This window comes from Otolemur garnettii, unplaced genomic scaffold, assembly GCF_000181295.1.
Source record: "Otolemur garnettii isolate 467f Iridium unplaced genomic scaffold, OtoGar3 scaffold00015, whole genome shotgun sequence".
Taxonomy (NCBI): Eukaryota; Metazoa; Chordata; class Mammalia; order Primates; family Galagidae; genus Otolemur; species Otolemur garnettii.
The window spans coordinates 23,460,717-23,480,321 of NW_003852410.1; the positions used below are offsets into that span (position 1 = coordinate 23,460,717).

Consider the following 19,605-nt stretch of genomic DNA (forward strand, 5'->3'; position numbering starts at 1 on the left):
TCCTTTGCTCTTTTTTTTAACAAAGACATAATAAATATTTCCCATGTGTTACGTAAATGAGTTTATTCAACCATTTTCCTATATTTGGGCATTTAGATTGTTTCTAATATTTTACAATTGCAATTAACAGTGAAACAAGTAACCTCTTGTTTGTGTTATTTTTGTATAATTGCAGGTGTATCTCCATGGGAAGTTCCCAGAAGTAGAAGCACTAGGGGCAAAGGGTGAATGCATGTGTAGCTTTGTTAAATTTTACCGAAGTGCTTCTGTCTAGGAGCAGAGACTCACTCTGAGACTGTCAGTGGCTAGCATGTATTGTGAGGATAATTTTTTAAAAGGGAGAAATACTGGAATAGTAGCTATGTGGTCATATTTCATGACTACTCAAGAAAATAGAATGTATGGTGAGGGCGGGAGGCATGAACTAGAAGGGCTGGGAAGAGCAGGAATCCACATAACACTGCAAATTGGGGTTGTAGAGGTGGTTGAACTGCTGGGTCTGAGTCTAGGCTGACCTGGGTCCCTTTCCCAGAGAATAATCATAGATTATTCACCCTGTGTGCCATCAGTTTTTGTGACTCAACCCTTTCTTGCCTGCTTCCCCTCAGATCACCACCTGGCTTCGTTGCCCTGTAAGACATAAATTCTTTCCTCTGGTCCCTCTCTGACTTCTCCCACTGCTGTCTCCAAAACGCCTTCTATTCCAGAACTGCTGTGGCAGAGAGCAGGCTGCCTCTGCCTGCTGCTGGCTCTGGAGCTCCACAGTTCCTAATTCACATTCTGATGGGTAAAAGTCTGAGTGCCCTACATCTTCCCTGGGGAGGGGAGGTCACTTGATGGCCTCAGGGGAATGGTCACTTGCAGTTCAAACTGCTTTGCCCAGCAAAGATTTTCTTTACTCTTTTTTAACAAAAGCATAATAAATATTTCCTCATATGTTACATACGTGAGTCAATTCAACGATTTTCCTATATGTGGGCATTTAGATTGCTTCCAATATTTTTCAATTTCAATTAACACTGAAACAAGTAACCTCCTCTTTGTGTTATTTTTGTATAACTGTAGGTGTAACTTTGTGGGAAGTTCCCAGAAGTAGAGGTGCTGGGTGCCAAGGGTGAATGCATGCATAGGGCCTGCAGAGGGTCTGGCTGGGCCCAGAAGTATGACAGGTAAAAAAAAGATAGATATGTAGAATTTAGGCAACTTACCAGAAATGGGAATACGGCCACTTCCCAATGGCTGCACGGCTTCAGTTGCTAGTTCCTGAATTTTCACATAGTGTTTTCAGGATTGGTGTCCACATAGATGACTATGCCCTTATTATTAAACTGTGAAGAGGAAAATGATCCATAAGACTGCTCAGCCATTTATTTTGTATATGAAAAGAGGTGATTTTTAACAGAACTAAGAATATTGGCATCAAGTAACTTCCTCTAAAGATGACCCTAACCTCAGCCTATCATTTTGTCTTACCCCAAATGTCACCTCAGCATGTAGCCCCTTCTTACCCTCTTGACCCACAACAGTGTTTATGTCTTCACTAATCTCGCCACTATCCACGTAATTTGGTGGTGTATAGTTTCGTTGTCTCTTCCCACCTTCTCCCCACCAGAACGTGAACTGTGTGCGTTTAGCATCCACTGCTCTGTCCTGCAGTTCCCAGCCCTGAGATCAGTGCTTGGCACACAGTAAGATCTCTGTACTAACAGTGGGGTTGCATGAAGGTTGTCTCATCCCATGGGACACATCTGACTCTCTCTGCCGTGTCCAGGTGGCTTCTCATCATGGAAGAAGAAAACTGGTATTCTTTACATCAATGACCCAAGCTTGCTGACCTCCAAGAACAACAGCACTTCCTAAACCCCCTTTTCCCTCCATAATGCTCCTTTGGAAAGGTATAATTCAGTGAAAAAGAAATGAGCATGCTACCTCAACTGGTCTTTATGCTACAATAACACTGAAATTTCTGTGTGTTCTAAGCAGGTGCTCTATGTCAAGTCCCCATCTTATGTGTTGTAATCAATAACTGTCTAATAGGAAGGATGCTGGCAGAAGCAGAGGGAAATCTGCCTGCACAAAGCACCTTGGAGATACACACACACACACACACACACACACACATATATATCTGCAAAGAAGCAGTAATCAGGGCCTCTCATATGAAGTCTTTGAAATTCAATGAAAAAGCTGAAAGTGCATGTAATTAGAACAGCATCACCACACAAAGCAGATAAAGTTAATTATACACTCGGAGGGACATTTCTTTATGCAGTGGATATGGGAGTCATATCAACAGCCCTTGGGCCAGGACAGGGAGCTGAGTGTGCTCTGCTCAGAATGAAGGAATCCAGTGCTCTAAACTAGAGCATCCTTTCTAGAGCCAAATAATCTAACATAAAAGGAAAGTACAAAAGCTGAAAAGGAGGAAGAGAGCCGTGCGTGATAGGTTCTATATGAAAAGGGCTCACAACAGTGATAAAAAAGAAAGTGTGATTTTAAAGCAAGTCCTAAAACCAGAGCAAATAAAAAAAGATACATGTGTACTTAATTTACCATATTCTCTTCCCATTAAACACTTTAATCTTGCCATGGGGCAAGATTCTACCGAGAGATACATACTTATCTTCTCTCTGTGAGACCATGAAAGCCCCAGAATTGAAGCTTCAAGAAGGATCTTCGGAAAACTAGTTAATCCAGTCAAATTGAGTTAATGGCCACAAAGAGATTGATGGAATTGGTGATTTACTGTTCAATAATGAGTTGTCAATACAGGGCAGAGAAGCTGCTTTGATCAACCAGGCAACCAAATCATAGCAACAGTTCAGGGCTCCGTTGATTTCTCAGCAATTAATGGTAATGATGCTAAAAAGGAAAAGAAAAAAGATATCTGACCAGAAATTGTTCTCTGTGTGGAGCAGAGAGGCTGACAGCAGGGTTCGTGTCTGGCCTCGGAGGTCATTTGCACCTGGAATAGCCATGAGTCACAGAAACCTCTGTAATTTAGATCCACTGGCAATTGCAACCTTAATTTGATTATGACTCTATACTAGAAGAATTAGAATCCAAAATATACCAGTCACATATAATTTAAACTACACTGACTATATACAGATTTTCCTTTAAACATGAGGTTTTCATCGTATATAAATTCTTGTCACATAAAGATATATTTAACTATTTAAACATTTCATGTGGAAAAATCCATACAAACATGTAGAAAAATAAACAAGGGGGGAAACTGCAACACTTGACAATCAATGTCTTCAAAATCTGAAGAAGGCTTACGCATCAGTGAGGAAAGATTCCATAGAGAATGGACCGAGTTAAATGGGAATTCATAAAAGAGGAAATATGTCTGGTTAGTCCCAATGTTAAAATAAACAAACAACCTGACTGATGATAAAAAGAAGTGCAAAGGAAAAGCAACACTGAAACTGTTAGCGAAACCTAAAATAGTTGAGAGAGGCATATTGGGAGACAGGTCTGATGGGGTTCAGGATATGCAACCCCAAAGTATGGCACCTTGTCATTTGATGAAAACTAGAAGCAGGAAGGTCTCTCTCACCTTGCCCTTCCACACCAAAGGTCATAAAAGCATCTTCTAAAGTAGATCATAAGCGCATCATTCCAGGGATGCCCTCTCTATACCCAAAGGAAAGACATGTCCTTGTATCTGAAGATATAGCAACACAGAGAAGAATCGCCGAACAAATAAGACTTGCTAAGTTCCCCCAGCTATCAACATTAGATCACACCCCCTTTGTCATCACACCCCATGCTTCTACACAAGTGTCAATGCTTCACCAAATTTAGCTTAAAAATACACAGGTTTCGGTTAGACATGGTAGCAACACCTATAATCCCAGCACTTTGGGAGCCTGAGGCAGGAGGACTGCTTGAGGCCAGCAGTTTGAGAATGGCCTGGCCAGCATAACAAGACCTTGTATCTACAAAAAGTTAAAAATTAGCTGGGTATGGTAGTAGGAGGCACCTGTACTCCCAGCTACTCTGGAGGCTGAGATGGGAGGATTACTTAAGCCCAGGAGTTTGAGGTTGCTGTGAGTTATGATGATGCAACTGCACTCCAGCCTGGGTGACAGAGAGGTATCTCATCTAAAACAACAACAACAACAAAACACACACAGAGACACGCACACACACAATTTTCCCCATTTCTTTAGGTCTTCATTTACAAAGGCTCTCATGTCACATAAAATTTATATTTAAATGTGTATGTTTTTCTTCTGTTTATCTTTTATTATAGGTGTCTCAGCCATCAACCTTACAGTGAGTGAGGAAAAGATATTGCTTCTTTTCCCACAGGCCCTATGTTCAATATTGGTGGGGATATAAATTAATACATAGTATATCATTTATGGAAAAATAATTCATATAATCCTTGCAGAATATATCAAAAGGAAAAAGGTTAAAACTCTCTTGTTCAATAACTGCACCTTAGGGAGTTAGATGAAGAAGTAGTTACACGAGGGTGAAAGTGTAACTTTCAATGCACCCAGACTACTGATGCCACATATTTAATGAGAAAAACTAAAAATGATCCAAATTAAAATAGCAGTTAAGGATTGATGGGGGAAAGTTGGTACATAAACAGAATGGAATCCTGTCTGGTTGATCTATATTTATTGGCAGGACAAGATATCTACAACACAAGGTGGAAAGAACACAACACAATTGAAAAGTGCAAGTGTAGAATGATGAGTTTTAACAAAGGTGTGCTTCTCTAGAATGTATTCATAAGTTTCAAACACAGGGGCTTTGCAATCTACTCTGCTGATACCCTGGTGTGTAAAACAGTGCCTGGAACTTTGTAATCATGCCACCATGTTTGTTGAATGAATAAATGAAAGATCTTTAGAAAGTTTTTCACTAAAATTTAACAGTGGTAGAGAGCTAGTAGTTTTTTCATTGACATTTAAATTCTATCATTTGAATTGTCTTCAAAATGCTTATTTCCTTGTGACAAAAACAAATACTCTTTCTAAAATGTGTGGTAATGCCCACTGCTTGTGAGACTGTAGCAGTTTCCAGCAGTTTCAGTGGCTGTACAAGGTGGTTCAACTCTTTTAGAAAACCATTTGATATTAAATATACCCAAATTTCAAAACTCTTCCTTTCTTTTTCTTTTATTCCTTCATGTGAATTTATGCTAAGGAAAAAAAATGCCAAATATGAAATGATCTGTGCATCTAAAGGTCTTTCTTTACTTTTGTATTCGGATAATAAAAAACCTGGCCAAAATAACCACACCTCTAACGGAGGAAAGAATAAAAGTAAATTATGGTAAATCCATTATATGGAATTTTATGGAATCATGACCAATTATGAAGACTCTGTATCAACACGAACAAAAGAAGGCTGAAAATGCATGTAAAGATTTAATTTATGCAGAAACAAAAAGATGATGCTGTTGTATCAAAACTGTGGAATTCTGGGTGCAGCAATTCTTCTAATTGCTTAAAGAACGTGGACTTTGGGGCCATAGACAGGAGTTTTTATTTAGGCCCTGCTACATAGCCTTTACATGACGTTGTTTGATTATGTTGTCAAAACTCTTTGTGCCTCACTTTTCTCATCTATGATGTGGGCTAAGAGTACTACCGCCTAGCTCTGAGAGGGTTCAAATGAGCTGAGGAAGAGTTTGAAAAATTGTGGTGTTCATTTGTTTTGCTACTGCTATTAGTCTTACTTCATTTTCAAAATTTTCCCCCCAAATTACCATCTTCTATAAATTACAAATGAATGAAAAGTAAAATAACTAAAAACTAAGGAAGAGATTTAAAAAATAGAAAATTTTTGGAGGTGGGCACTCTATCCTGGGACTTCACGGGACCTTGAGCGAGGAAAAACCGCCGACGACCACATGGGGGCGCAGGCGCTCAATCTGGGCGAGGCTTTCCGGCGGTGTCCAGCAGGGGACGCTGCCGGAGGCGGCGCCGGCCGGAGCGGAAGCCGTGCCGGAGACGGCCAGGCGCACTCGCTGGCTCCTCCCGCTTCCGCCGCCGCAGTGGGTTCCTGCCGGGTTACTTTCTGATCTAAGCTGCTGTCCCCGCCGCCGCGATGCCGCTGGAGAATTTGGAAGAGGAGGGTCTGCCCAAGAACCCCGACCTGCGCATAGCGCAGCTGCGCTTCCTCCTGAGCCTGCCGGAGTACCGCGGGGACACGGCCGTGCGCGACGAGCTGATGGCGGCCGTCCGAGACAACAGTGAGACCCGCGCGAGCGCCGAGTCAGCGGCCTAGGCTTGGGCTGGCCTCGCGATCCGGAACCTGCGGGAATTTTCCCTAGTGGAGCTCTGGCCGCCGAGGCGTCCCTCTGGCGGGGTCCCCGAGACAGGCCAGGCTTTGGGAGCCTTCCTTTTGTTGGGGATGTCCTGGGGGAACCCGCCTACTCGCAGAGGAGTCTGCATCTCTGAATGTCCTTCCCCTTTGGAGGGTAGCTTTAGGAGAAATTGAGGTATTTAGAGCAGTGCTAGCCCCAGCGCAAAGGTAGAGTGACTAATAAGCCCCTTCAGGGCTGCTCCCGGGCGAGGTGTAGTCCTGTGGAGGAGGTAGAAGAAATGTGAGCTTAGTTCCTTTCGTCCTTCGTAGCAGTGAATGGCAGTCGGTGGTGTATATTGAATATATGTACCTGAGTAGCAACAGCCTTGTTTGAAGACTGCTTTGGAACAGAATCCGGAGAGCAAACCGAGGATTGCCCGCCCCAGGCCTGGCAGAGGTTGGCGGTGCCAGGATTGGCCCTCATGCAGACCTCCCACCAACAGGCGTTTACGTTTTGTCGAGCATTTCAGAAGCCCTATCCATTCCTTCCCAGTGGTGGGTAGGGGACAGATGAATGGCCTCACAGCGTTTGTGGGTAAGAGGTGGGCAGACACTGACTTCAGGATGCAAGTGGCTCCCACTCATTCATCTCTTTTCTCCCTTTAGACATGGCTCCTTATTATGAAGCCTTATGCAAATCCCTGGACTGGCAGATGGACATGGACCTACTCCATAAAATGAAGAAGGCAAATGAAGATGAGTTGAAACGTTTGGATGAGGAGCTGGAAGATGCAGAGAAGAATCTGGGAGAGAGTGAAATTCGAGATGCAATGATGGCAAAAGCCGAGTACCTCTGCAGGATAGGTGACAAGGTGAGTGCAGAGTTTCCTTTTTGTAGTTGTATAGTCTAAATTGAGAACCATTCCAGATTAAGAACATCTCATTTTAAAATTTAACTTTTTTTAAAAAAAAAAAGTACAAAGGTAATCATACTTACCTGAAGGAATCAACATAAAGATGAATGAAGAAAAAATAGCCTTCTTGCAATACCCTATCATCTGCCCCCAGACAGGAGCCAAATCTGTATTCTTCTGCAGCTGTCTCCATGCCAATAGAAACATGAGTGCCCATGCAGAAATTTTTATTTCAGCTTTTACAAAATTGGAATCGTTTTCTTTCCTTATTTGGTTGGGAAGCATTGTTTCTGGTCCCGTTTAAAAATTCTTACTAGTAGGGCAGTGCCTGTGGCTCAGTGAGTAGGATGCAGGCCCCATATACCGAGGCTGGTGGGTTCAAACCCAGTCCCGGCCAAACTGGAACAACAACAACAAAAATGGCCGGGTGTTGTAGTGGGCGCCTGTAGTCCCAGCTACTCCGGAGGCTGAGGCAAGAGAATCACCTAAGCCCAAAGAGTTGGAGGTTGCTGTGAGCTGTGACGCCACAACACTCTACCGAAGGTTAATAAGTGAAACTCTGTCTCAAAAAAAAAAAAATTCTTATTAGTAATATATTCCTTGTAGAAATTGGAAACATTACAGTAAATGCTGAAAGTTCTGTTTGATGTCTTTACTGCCCACCTGCTCAGAGATAACCTTTTTAGTTTATTGTGCATTTACATGCATGTATATATACCATAAAAAATAGGTAGTATTTAAAAAAATTTTTTTGCATATATGGGATCATAGTGTACTCACGTGGTCTTGTTTACCCTTTTCATTCAGCCTTATATCTGAGAGGCATTTGTGTTAATGTACATAAATTTTGCTCATTCTGGCTCATTGCTAGAGCTATGCCACAGTTTGCCTGTTCTGCTGTCTATGAACATGTATGTTGTTTTTAGCTGGTTTTGCTTTAATAGCTGCTATAAAAATACGCTTTTGTACATCATCTTGTGTACAAAGCAAATGTTTTCTCTAGCATGTAGTTGATATGAAATGAAATTGCTGGGACAATGAACAATTTTTATTTTGATGTGTGGCAAGTTCCATGTAATAGCCAGCTTGTGAATACTCCACCATTAGTGTTCCAGAGGAATACTCATCAGTGCTGGATATTTAAATTTGGTTTAGTAGTTATGTAATAATGGGAGAGAATGGGCTTTCAGTGTTCTTAAGTCCTACACACAGAAGTATTTATCAATAGGATGACATGAGAATAGTCTGAGCTCTTAGACTGGACTACTTGGATTCTATTTCTAGCTTCAGTAATTATGATTTACTAAACCCTCAGTTTCCTCATGAAAAATAGGGAAAATGACAGTTTCTACTTAATTTCAATTAAAGGTGGGGCAAAGAGTTTAGACTAGTACTTGGCACAAAGTAAGTGCTTAAATGTCATGTAATTTAAGACTTGCTCATTGTAAAAATTTCAAAAATACAGAATTAAAAATAGTTTGTGTTTATATAGGTTGTATGTATTCATGGTTTGGTTTCAAAGATTATTACATGGGAATGAGAAACTAAAAGCTTTTGGTTCAGGGCTTAAGGAATTTCAATAAGGACATGCTTGAGTCAAGGGGTTGTAAACTGATCATGTTCTAATATTCCCTCTATATTTATTATTTTTCCAGAAAGAACAAGTTTATCTTTTCTCTGCCTGTTTGCCCTCTTTTGTTTTTTATATTTGACTTTATTTAGAATTATTAGCTACCTTCATGGATTAATATGATTTATTATTCAGTGTGTTACCATTGATGATAGTCTTTATTCTTTGTGGTGCTCAGTTTGCTATATGTTTGTTAGTGCAGGCTCCTTCAAGATTTTTTTTTTGGCCTTTTGGTGTATCTCATTGGTCTTCCTCATTTTATAGTAAAACAACACAGGTAGCCCAGGTGTCGTGGCTCATGCCTGTAATCCTAGCACTCTGGGAGGCCTAGGTAGGTAGATCGTCTCTACTAAAAATAGAAAACTAGGTGGCCAGGGTGGCAGTCGCCTGTAGTCTCAGCTACTAGGGAGGCTGACGCAAGAGAATCACTTGACCCCAAGAGTTTGAGGTTGCTGTGAGCTATGACACCATGGCACTTTACCCAGGGTGACAAAGTAAGACTCTGTCTCAAACAGAAAGACAAGATAGGTGTCTCACAAGCTCAAACTCTGGATTATTTTTAGTAGTTTTAGTTTTCATTCTTCAAACCTGGAGTCATCCATTTCTTCTAGGGGTCCCTGATTCCCTTAGTGGGGGATGGCATTTGGAGACCAGGATCTGAGTGTCAGATGTACTCATTGTTGCCTTGCCAGTCCCTTTTATAAATTTAAGAACTATAACTAATAATTATATAAACTGGGCAGACACATACTGAAAAGTACTAAATATAAACAAATGATTTTATTTATGTTCTTTAAAGCCAAAGAAACATTTTATTTGGGATAGAATTGTGTATTTGCAAACTGAGTTAGTAGTCTATAGTAAGTGTGATAGTATGAAAGATAAGATTTCCAAAAATTCTTTTTTAATTTACAGTCAAGTTACTTTGAATTAGTGTTAAAGGAAAAAAACATTGAATATATGAAACAAAGAAAAATACTTAAAAATTGAGAATAAATTATGAATGTTTTTCTTAATATTGTTTTCTAGAATATAGGCATTTATGTCAAGGGTTGGGGTACTGACCTCACATGTGGTTGAAAATCCACATATGACGTTTGATTCCCCCAAAACTTTACTATTAGGTAATTGTTGACCAGAAGCCTTACTGGTAAGTAGTTGATTAACACATTATTTTTTTTGAGACAGTCTCAAGCTGTCACTCTGGGTAGAGTGCTGTGGTGTCATAGCTCACAGCAACTTCAAACTCTTGGGCTTAAGCAATTTTCTTGCCTCAGCCTCCCAAGTAGCTGGAACTACAGACACCTCCCACGGCGCCCGGCTATTTTTTTGTTGTTGCAGTTGTCATTGTTTTAGCTGGCCCGGGCCAGGTTCGAACCATCTAGCCTCAGTGTATGTGGCTGGTGCCCTACCCACTGAGCTATGGGCACTGCCCGATTAACACATATTTTTATGTTACATATATTATTATTGTTTGTTTTAGAGACAGAGTCTCACTTTGTTGCCCTCTGTAAAGTACGGTGATGTCATAGCTCACAGCAACCTCAAATTCTTGGGCTCAAGCAATCCTCTTCAGCCTCCCAAGTAGCTGAGACTACAAGCACCTGCCACAACACCCAGCTATTTTTTTAGAGACAGGATCTCACTTTTGCTCAGGCTGGTCTTTGAACTAAGCTCAAGCATTCCAACCACCACCTCAGCCTCCCAGAGTGCTAGGATTATGGGTATGAGCCATTGTGTATGTTACATATATTTTATTAATATATACCATATGCTTACAATTAAGTAAGCTGGAGAAAATGTTAAGAAAACCAAGAGGAAGAGAAAAATACAGTTTCTACTCATTAAGTGGAAGTGGATAATTATAAAGGTCTTCATACCCTGTCACTGAGTATGCTGAGATGGGAGGAGAGGTTGGTTTTGCTGTCTCAGGAGTGGCAGAACCAGAAGAAAATCCACATATGTGTGAATGCCTGTAGGTCAAACCTGTGTTGTTCAAGGGTCATCTGTACTGTATAGAAGTATAAAATAGTGCAGTAAACCCATGTGTGCTTATCACCCAGCTTCAACAGTTACCAGTTAATGGCCATCTTGTTTTATCTTTATCCCTACCTGCCCTCCCCCCCCCCTTTGAATAAAATCCCAGACAGATGATAGTTTTGAAAACTTGTAACCTTTCTCATCTGTTGCATGGCTTTCCTGACAGGAGGGAGCTCTGACAGCCTTTCGCAAGACATATGATAAAACTGTGGCCCTGGGTCACCGACTGGACATCGTATTCTATCTCCTTAGGATTGGCTTATTTTACATGGATAATGATCTCATCACACGAAACACAGAAAAAGCCAAAAGGTAGTTTTTAGCAGTGGGGATGTATTCCCTCTAAATTGTGATTGTTATAAATGAGAAATGGATAAGAAATTTGCCACTTCATTTATAACTAGTAAATTTGGTTAGATAATAATGTAATTATTTAGTGAAATATTTTCTTTAGGTTCAAGTGGTTAAAAGTTGTTTTCTCTTTGAAAGTAACACAAAATTTTTAAAAAGTAGTACTGTCTGCTTCTAAATTATGATCTTGTTGTTTTTGTTTAACAGCTTAATAGAAGAAGGAGGAGACTGGGACAGAAGAAACCGCCTAAAAGTTTATCAGGGTCTTTATTGTGTGGCTATTCGTGATTTCAAACAGGCAGCTGAACTCTTTCTTGACACTGTTTCAACATTTACATCCTATGAACTCATGGACTATAAAACGTTTGTGACTTATACTGTCTATGTCAGCATGATAGCTTTAGAAAGACCAGATCTCAGGGAAAAGGTAATGCCTAAACCTTTAATACTCACATGTAAAGACTGCCCCATGATTTTCTAATTCAAATACCCAAAGACCATTGAAGTTTTTTTTTTTGTTGTTTTTTCCCCTAACTACCTAGGTTATTAAAGGAGCAGAGATTCTTGAAGTCTTGCACAGTCTTCCAGCAGTTCGGCAGTATTTGTTTTCACTCTATGAATGTCGTTATTCAGCTTTCTTCCAATCGTTAGGTAAAGACAGAGTTGCTTATTTTGATTATCTGTCTTCATCTTACTCCTGATTCTATGTGCAAATAACCTAAGATGATTTTTCACGTATCTGAAAAATGGAGTGTGTAGATAGCTGCAGGTCTTTGATCAGTATGGCTAATTAGCCCACTTTTGTTTAGAAAGGGAGTGTGCAAACAAGAGGGGCCTGTTTTTATATGGCTCAAGTGTATGAATGATTTTTACATGGTTAGAGTGTTGTTTAAAAGAAAGCATATGTAGTAGAGAGAGAGATGGCTTACAAAGCCTGAAAATATTTACTGTCTGACACTTTGCTGAGGATTTTGCTGGACCCCTGGTTTATAGTCTTTTAAGGCAGAAGTGAGCAGGAGTCCTCAAACTTTTTAAACCGGGGGCCAGTTCACTGTCCCTCAGACCACTGGAGGACCGGACTGCAGGCCCCGGGAAGAGTCAGCTACTAAGCAGGACAGGCAGCGGCAGCAAAAATACCCAGTGGGCCGCATGTGGCTCATAGGCTATGGTTTGAGGACGCTTGGGTTATAAGTATTAAGCTTTGTGAGGAAATTCTGAATTTGATTTTGGGTTGGGTTGAGATAAATTGAGAATTGAATTCAACAATGGGTTATTCCTTATGCAACAGCTAAATCTTTGTGTTGATTTATTTGCAAATCATTTTCAAGGGCTATAGGTACTCCAAATGATGATTCCAGTTTTGCATTGGGTTTTGGCCCAGTGCTTATGGAACACTTTCTCCCTATGTACAAGTTAGGCAGCCTTCTGAGAATTCATACTACTTACTACATGTGGTAGTAGGTACAGGGCTCTCTCTCCAGCATGAGTGCTTTAGCCTTTCATACATACATGGCTGCTTTTGCACAAAAGGTTATACTGTAGCATTGCTTTTTCCCTCCTTTTATGCTTGGGGTCTCCTGGTCATCACTGCTTACCTCAATCAGAACAAATCTCATCTCTGCATTCCTGGAGCTCTTATTTTATGCTCCATCCTTTAAAAGTAATTGAGTCATTTAAATTTTAAAGTGCACAATTTGGTAGTTTTTAATAATATTGACAAGGTCGTGCAACCAGTCTTGATTCCAGAACATCTTCCCCAAAGAACGCCCGTATTCATTAGCAGTCACTCTCCATTCCTCCCTCCTCCCAGTCCTTGGCAATCACTAATCTACTCTCTGCCCTCTATGGACTTGCCTTGTGTGGACATTGCTTGTTAGTAGAAGCAAATGATATGTGGCCTGCTGCTGCCTGGCTTCTTTCTCCATGTGTCAGTACTTCATTTGGTCTTCTGGCCAAATGATAGTTCATTGTATGGTTATACCACATTTTATTTATCCATTCCTTTGTTGATAGACCTCAGGGTTGTTCTTTTTGGCTATCATGAATAATTCCAATAAAGATTTGTCTACAAGTTTTTGTGTGGATGTGTTTTCGTTTCTCTTAGTTTATATACCTAGGAGTAGAATTACTGGATTGTAAGGTGACACTTTGATTGACTTCTGAGGACTTGCTAGATGATTTTCTCCAGTAGCAGCGCTATTTGACATCCCCACCTGCAGTGTGTGAGAATTCCAGTTCCCCACCACGCAGAACTTGTTATCCTGTGTCTTTTTGAGTGTAAGCATCTTAACAGATAGGAAGTAGTGATTTTGATTTGTGTTTCTCCACTGACTAGTTACATTGAGCATCTTTTCATGTACTTATTTGCCATGTGCCACATATGCTAAAACTTAGGACACTGTTTTGTGATTGTTAGTTTGTCTCTTGTTGATCAGGGCAGACCATATGCTTTTTAAAATCGGATTCATACATTTTTCTGGTCTGTAATTGTACCTGCTGTTTCTCTGTTAGTATTTTCTTGTTCTTGTTAGTATTTTTTTTAAGTAAAATGAACTTTATTACTTTAAGGCAGATTTCCATGGTTAAAATATTAGTGCATGAACTTTGTCATCTGTGAACGAGATGTTAGATAGCCATGTGCTGCTTAAGCCTGGTGTTTCCTTTACCAGTACTACTTCTGCCATTGTTGATGGGATGATATGGGAAGGCAGTGAGGAATTGTCTACTTGTTTGACCTGTTGGACTCAACTAGAATTGCTTTACTTTTTAATCTTTTTATCAGAAAGAGAGATTCTTATAATTTGTCATCTTATTCATTGCAGCGGTTGTAGAACAGGAAATGAAAAAGGACTGGCTTTTTGCTCCTCATTATCGATACTATGTGAGAGAAATGAGAATTCATGCATACAGCCAGCTGCTGGAATCATATAGATCATTAACCCTTGGCTATATGGCAGAAGCATTTGGTGTTGGTGTGGAATTCATTGACCAGTAAGTGCAAATAACATGTTAATTTTTGTTGCAAAGTTGCCTTTTAATATGTGAATTGTACATTTTTTTTACCTGTTTGCATTTCCTATCTCAATTTTAAGAAAAAAAATTTTTTTTCTGAATATTATCAAAACAGGTGTGTCTGTCGCCTCTGCCTTTCTCATGGTGTGTGTGTTCTATTAACAGATGGGAAAGGTGGCTGGGCATGGTGGACATTGTGTGGACCCTGCCTGTAATCCTAGCACTCTGGGAGGCCTAGGCAGGTGGATTGCTTGAGCTCAGGAGTTCGAGCCCAGCTTGAGCAAGAGTGAGACCCCATCTCTACTTTAAAAAAAAAAAAAGAGAGAAAGAAAAACTGAAGTAAGAGGATCTCTTGAGTCTATGAGTTTGAGGTTGCTATGAGCTATGATGGTGCCATGGCACTCTGCCCATGGCAACAGAGCATGACTCTGTCTCAGACCAAAAGAAACAAAAAAACAGATGGGAAAGCTGAGCTGTAGTGAAGTTTAGTGGTTTTTTTAAAGATCATTAGACCAGTTATCAAAAGCAGTCTCCTGTCTTATAGCATAATGTTTATAGGGAAAAAAAAATCTTCTGTAACTTTTCAGACCACACTGCAGCTATAGAAATGACATAGATCCTCATACTTTACAATTGGTCATATTCTGATAATTACTTCCAATTTTTAGGTTGCTGCTACAATTCTGGTCTAATTGGTTGTTAAACATGGGATTTTTTAGCACTTGAATCAGTAATTCAACAGATACTTAGTGAGCTATTACTACATATTTAGTATTAAGTCCCCCATCTTAATGGACTTTCATTGCAGTACTAGGGAAGAGATGGCAAGTAGGCGTATAAAAAGGTGCAATTCCAGATAGCAATGAGTCTGTAGAGATAAGAAAATGTTATAGTGGCATGGAGAGACTGCTAGATACGGGGTGCCTGAAGAGGAGAGGTTTGCTCTGAGATTTGAATTGGAAGGAGTCAACCATATGGAGCCCTCCAGCTGCAAAAGAGGGGATAGAAAATGCTAAGACTGAGCTAGGGACAAGCTTAGACGATGCAAGAATACAATTGTCAGTGTGCCTACAGCAGAGTTGTGGGGACTAACAGCCAATTGTGAGCATTCAGGTTGGAGAGTTAAACTTGTGTAGGGCCTGGTTGAACATGCTGTGGAGCTTGGGGTTTAATTTACGTACTGTGGGAAGCCAGGAGAGTAACATGGTCTCATTTACACAGAACAAGGTGGCAGAGAGACCAGGGTAGTTCATGGAAGAGATGTTATGGTGGCTTGGACTGGAGTGGTGGAATGGAGTTGGAGAGAAGTGACATTCACAATATGTAACATTGAATCTAGATGAGTGGTTCTCAAACTTAGGTCTTTTAAATGTTGATGATGTTTTTAGTGGTCTACAGTGAAAACTAGTGATGTTTAATTTTAAGTGAAGCTGCATTTCATTTAAATAAGAACATTCTCTTTTTAGCAGTTTTGTTTTTTCAACATTATGAAAAATTTCAAATAAGCAAAAGATTCTAAAGAATTGTATAATAAATTTTAACATTTTGTTATACAGTAGAACTTCCATAGTTGAACCACCTCCCTACAGTGGCCACCTCCTTAAGTTGACCTAACTTTCATACACTGAACGTGCACTACATGTGCCAGCACAGTAGGCCTGTGGACTAGTTAACAGTCCTTGGAGTGGTCCGCTTACAGAGGTTCTATTGTATTTGCTTATCACAGATCCATCCATCTTTTTTTTTTTTTAGCCACTTCATAGTAAGTTGCGGATACCAGCACAGAAATATAGAAGGCTAGCATCCCCAGGTTTTCTTTCTTTTCAGTATGGGGGTTGGACTTTTTTTTGCAAGTCATTTGTGAGCAGCACATGTGAAACAGGCTGGGTGTGGCTTCTTATTCTGTCCCTTCTTCAGTTTCTTAACTGTGACAGGGAGGTGATAAAGCCTTCACTAGTTGGGGGTGTTTCAAATGCAGCTGGATGAGAAGATGCAGGAAAGTGCCATTTAGAGCAATGCTATTAAGTCCTCTTGATGGTAAGTGAATTCAAGGCAGCTGGTACCTTTTAGGTGGTCATTGAATTGTTTGGGTTTTTTCCTTCATGTTCTGAGAACAGCTGGAGAGGCAAGGGTGGTACCATTTGTGACCCAGAAAGAGCTTGTTTTGAAATTCTGTGAAACCTAGGAAGTTCAAATCTGTGTTCTTATGAGTCTCCGCCTTAAGAACTTAATTTTAGGTGAAATTCCTTTCTTAAATGGGCTATCTAATAATTCGTAAGATACTGTTGGAGAGGAAAGGGGCCATTATTTCATTAAACAGTGCTGCTGTTGACATGTTTATATACCCATGGGCTATATTCTACAATTTTGTCTGAAACAATTACTTGTACGGTTTTCCCCTGAATTTTTCCAAGCACTTCCATAGCTCTAAAGACTTGATCTGAATGGTTTTACTGTTTGTCACCTATGTTCCATCAGAGTATGAACTTCCAGGGTCATCTTTATTCTGGAAGATGATCCCAACTACTGCATATACAGTGGTCTAGGCTTGAAGGAAAATTAAATGTCACCTTGAAGGACTGTCTTAGTGTAGTCTGCATTTTTCTTAGAATTGTCCATAAAGCTAATGCTGATTTTTTTTTTTTTTTCGCTTTTCTACCTCCCTTCCCTAAATTAGGGAACTGTCCAGATTTATTGCTGCTGGCAGACTACACTGCAAAATAGATAAAGTGAATGAAATAGTGGAAACCAACAGGTACTTTTTAATATATCATTTGTTATACTGCTCAGAATAAGGGGCATTCTTAAGTGCCTACTTTTAAGTCAGCTATTGTCATGGAATAATGTGACTGGTTAAATAATTCATTTTTTTCCTTGAATTTATAGACCTGATAGCAAGAACTGGCAGTACCAAGAAACTATCAAGAAAGGAGATCTGCTTTTAAACAGAGTGCAGAAACTTTCCAGAGTAATTAATATGTAAAACCATATAACAGAGGATTTCCTTTAGAGATAATTACTTGCAATTTTTATCGTTTACTATGTTCCCACTTCAGCTGAATAAAATAAATACTACATTACAGTTTCCTTCAGTTTACTTTTTAAAAAACATATATGCCTTTAAGGATAGGGTCCAGTAATGTTAAATAATGTCACTTGGGTTATTAATGAAAAATATTTTGTCATTTGACCATCTCTGAGTTCTGGTATGATTACACACTTGAGTACTTGGGTTGAGTACTGGGTTGACACAGCCCATTATTTATTACCTTTTAGCCTCCTTTTAGAAGGAAGAGTACATGCTACACAGTAGCTCACAATTAAACAATTACCTACATAGTGTACAGAAGACATTTAAAATGTAAAATAAGCTTTCCCTCAGAAACAAGTAACCATATATGACAGTAAATCACCCCCTTTTAGGAAGCTGGTATAGTCTGGATTCCAGAATCTACCAAAGTCAATCTCACTAAACATAGATTTTTTTTTAAAACTCTTTGTAATTACTAGCAAATTGAATCTTTTTCTCCAAAAAGGAGACTAGTAATAGTGAGGAAAGCAGAATTGTTTCTTGTCTTTCAGTTACAAACTAGGTGAGTCAGAGATGAGTGCTATTAAGAAAGAAAGAGAAAGGGGATAGAGTGAAATCAAGTGTGCAAGGCTCTCTTCTAGGGAGTGTCATAGAAGGCCCTCTGGTAAGGTGATAATTAGGTTAAAGGTGGGAGAGACCATGCAAATATCTAGAAATAGAGGGTGTCTCTACAGTCACCATGCATCAGGAAAATGGAAAATTGGAGCAAATGTACATTTATAAGATTTTACAAAGTACTTGCAGAATATTCTCTATGTGTTGGCCACCTCTTCATAAAATTTTGCAATTAATATTTTGTGAATAAACACTTAGCTACAATTTTCCATTTTCCTTATGTATGGTGACTTGAGGAGCAACTTTTGGGATACCCTGTACAAAGACATGGAAAATTACTGAAAGTTTTAAACAGAGGAATGACCCGATTTGACTTACCCTTTTAACTGCCACTATGGCATTCACCTGTGGGACGCCAGATGACGGTGGCATGAATAGTAGAAGCAGCTAGATTTGCTAAAAGATAGGAATGGGGGAGGGTGAGTCAAAGGAGATCCCAGGCTTTTTGATGTAAGTGTAAAAGATGGCTGGTGACCTTGATAAGCAGTTTTGGTATAAATAAGTTAGAGTGGAAAACAGCATGTTAATGTAAAAGGCAGGGGTACGAAAGAAGAGTTTTCGTTTTGGGGTTTTTTTTTTGAGACATACTGTATGTCACCCTCGGTAGATTGCAGTGGCGTCACAGCTCACAGCAACCTCAAACTTGGTGTGTAAGGATTTTTTTTTTTTTTGGTTGTACTTGTCATTGCTGTTTGGCAGGCTCAGGCTCAATTCTAACCCACCAGCCCCAGTGAATGTGGCTGGTACCCTAGCCACTGAGCTACAGGCACCGAGCCAAACTCTTGGGCTTAAGCAGTTCTCTTGCCTCAACCTCCCAATAAAGGATTAAGAAAAGGCTCAGATTAATTCTTTTTTTTTTTTTGAGACAGGAGCCTCAAGCTGTCCCCCTGGGTAGAGTGCCGTGGCATCTCAGCTCACTGCAACTTCCAACTCCTGGGCTCAAGCGAGTCTCCTGCCTCAGCCTCCCAAGTAGCTGGGACCACAGGCGCCCGCCACAACGCCCGGCTATTTTTTGGTTGCAGCCGTCATTGTTGTTTGGCGGGCCAGGGCTGGACTCGAACCCGCCACCTTAGGTGTATGTGGCTGGTGGCTTAGCCATTTGAGCCACAGGCGCCCAGCCAGGCTCAGATTAATTCTTAACCTTCATCCTACCTGCAGGCACCCGCCACAATGCCTAGCTATCGGGACTATAGGCACCTGCCACAACACCTACCTATTTTTCTTTTGGTTGTAATTGTCACTGTTTGGCAGGCCTGGGCTGGGTTCAAACCTGCCAGCTCCAATGTATGTGGCTGGCGCCCTAGCCACTGAGCTACCAGTGCTGAGCCTTTTGGTTTTCTTTTTAAGCATGTTCATTTGCTGGTAAGAATGATCCATGAACATAAGAGAAAACACATGATCTCATCTGACCGAAAATAATGTGTACAATTCAACAACATTTCTTCATGATAAATAACTTCAGTAAACTGAATAATAGAACATTGGGAAGTCAAAACGCTATTGCAAACAAGATACAATTGGCAAAATACTAGAAGCACTGTACTACAAGTCAAGACAGTAACTATCGGCTATGGGTGCGGTGGCTGTCACCTGTAATCCTAGCACTCTGGGAGGCTGAGGCAGGTGGATTGCCTGATTTCACAGGTTCGAAATAGCCTGAACCACAGGGAGACCTC

The 19,605-nt window shown here is 40.3% G+C and overlaps 1 protein-coding gene across 2 annotated transcripts; it reads left to right on the forward strand.

Moving 5' to 3' along the window:
- The first annotated feature begins 5,884 nt into the window (after nt 1-5,884).
- On the forward strand, nt 5,885-17,314 carry PSMD6 (proteasome 26S subunit, non-ATPase 6). Of its 2 annotated transcripts, none has more exons than XM_003785518.3 (8): nt 5,885-6,223; nt 6,943-7,148; nt 11,027-11,172; nt 11,419-11,638; nt 11,754-11,862; nt 14,034-14,202; nt 16,901-16,978; nt 17,110-17,314. In XM_003785518.3, the coding sequence occupies exons 1-8, from the start codon at nt 6,079-6,081 to the stop codon at nt 17,204-17,206; spliced, it is 1,170 nt and encodes a 389-aa protein (XP_003785566.1). In that variant the 5' UTR covers nt 5,885-6,078; the 3' UTR covers nt 17,207-17,314. The 2 variants fall into 2 exon arrangements, with proteins under 2 accessions (XP_003785566.1, XP_023366472.1); XM_023510704.1 differs by lacking the exon at nt 5,885-6,223 and adding an exon at nt 6,232-6,831.
- Nucleotides 17,315-19,605: the final 2,291 nt, after the last annotated feature.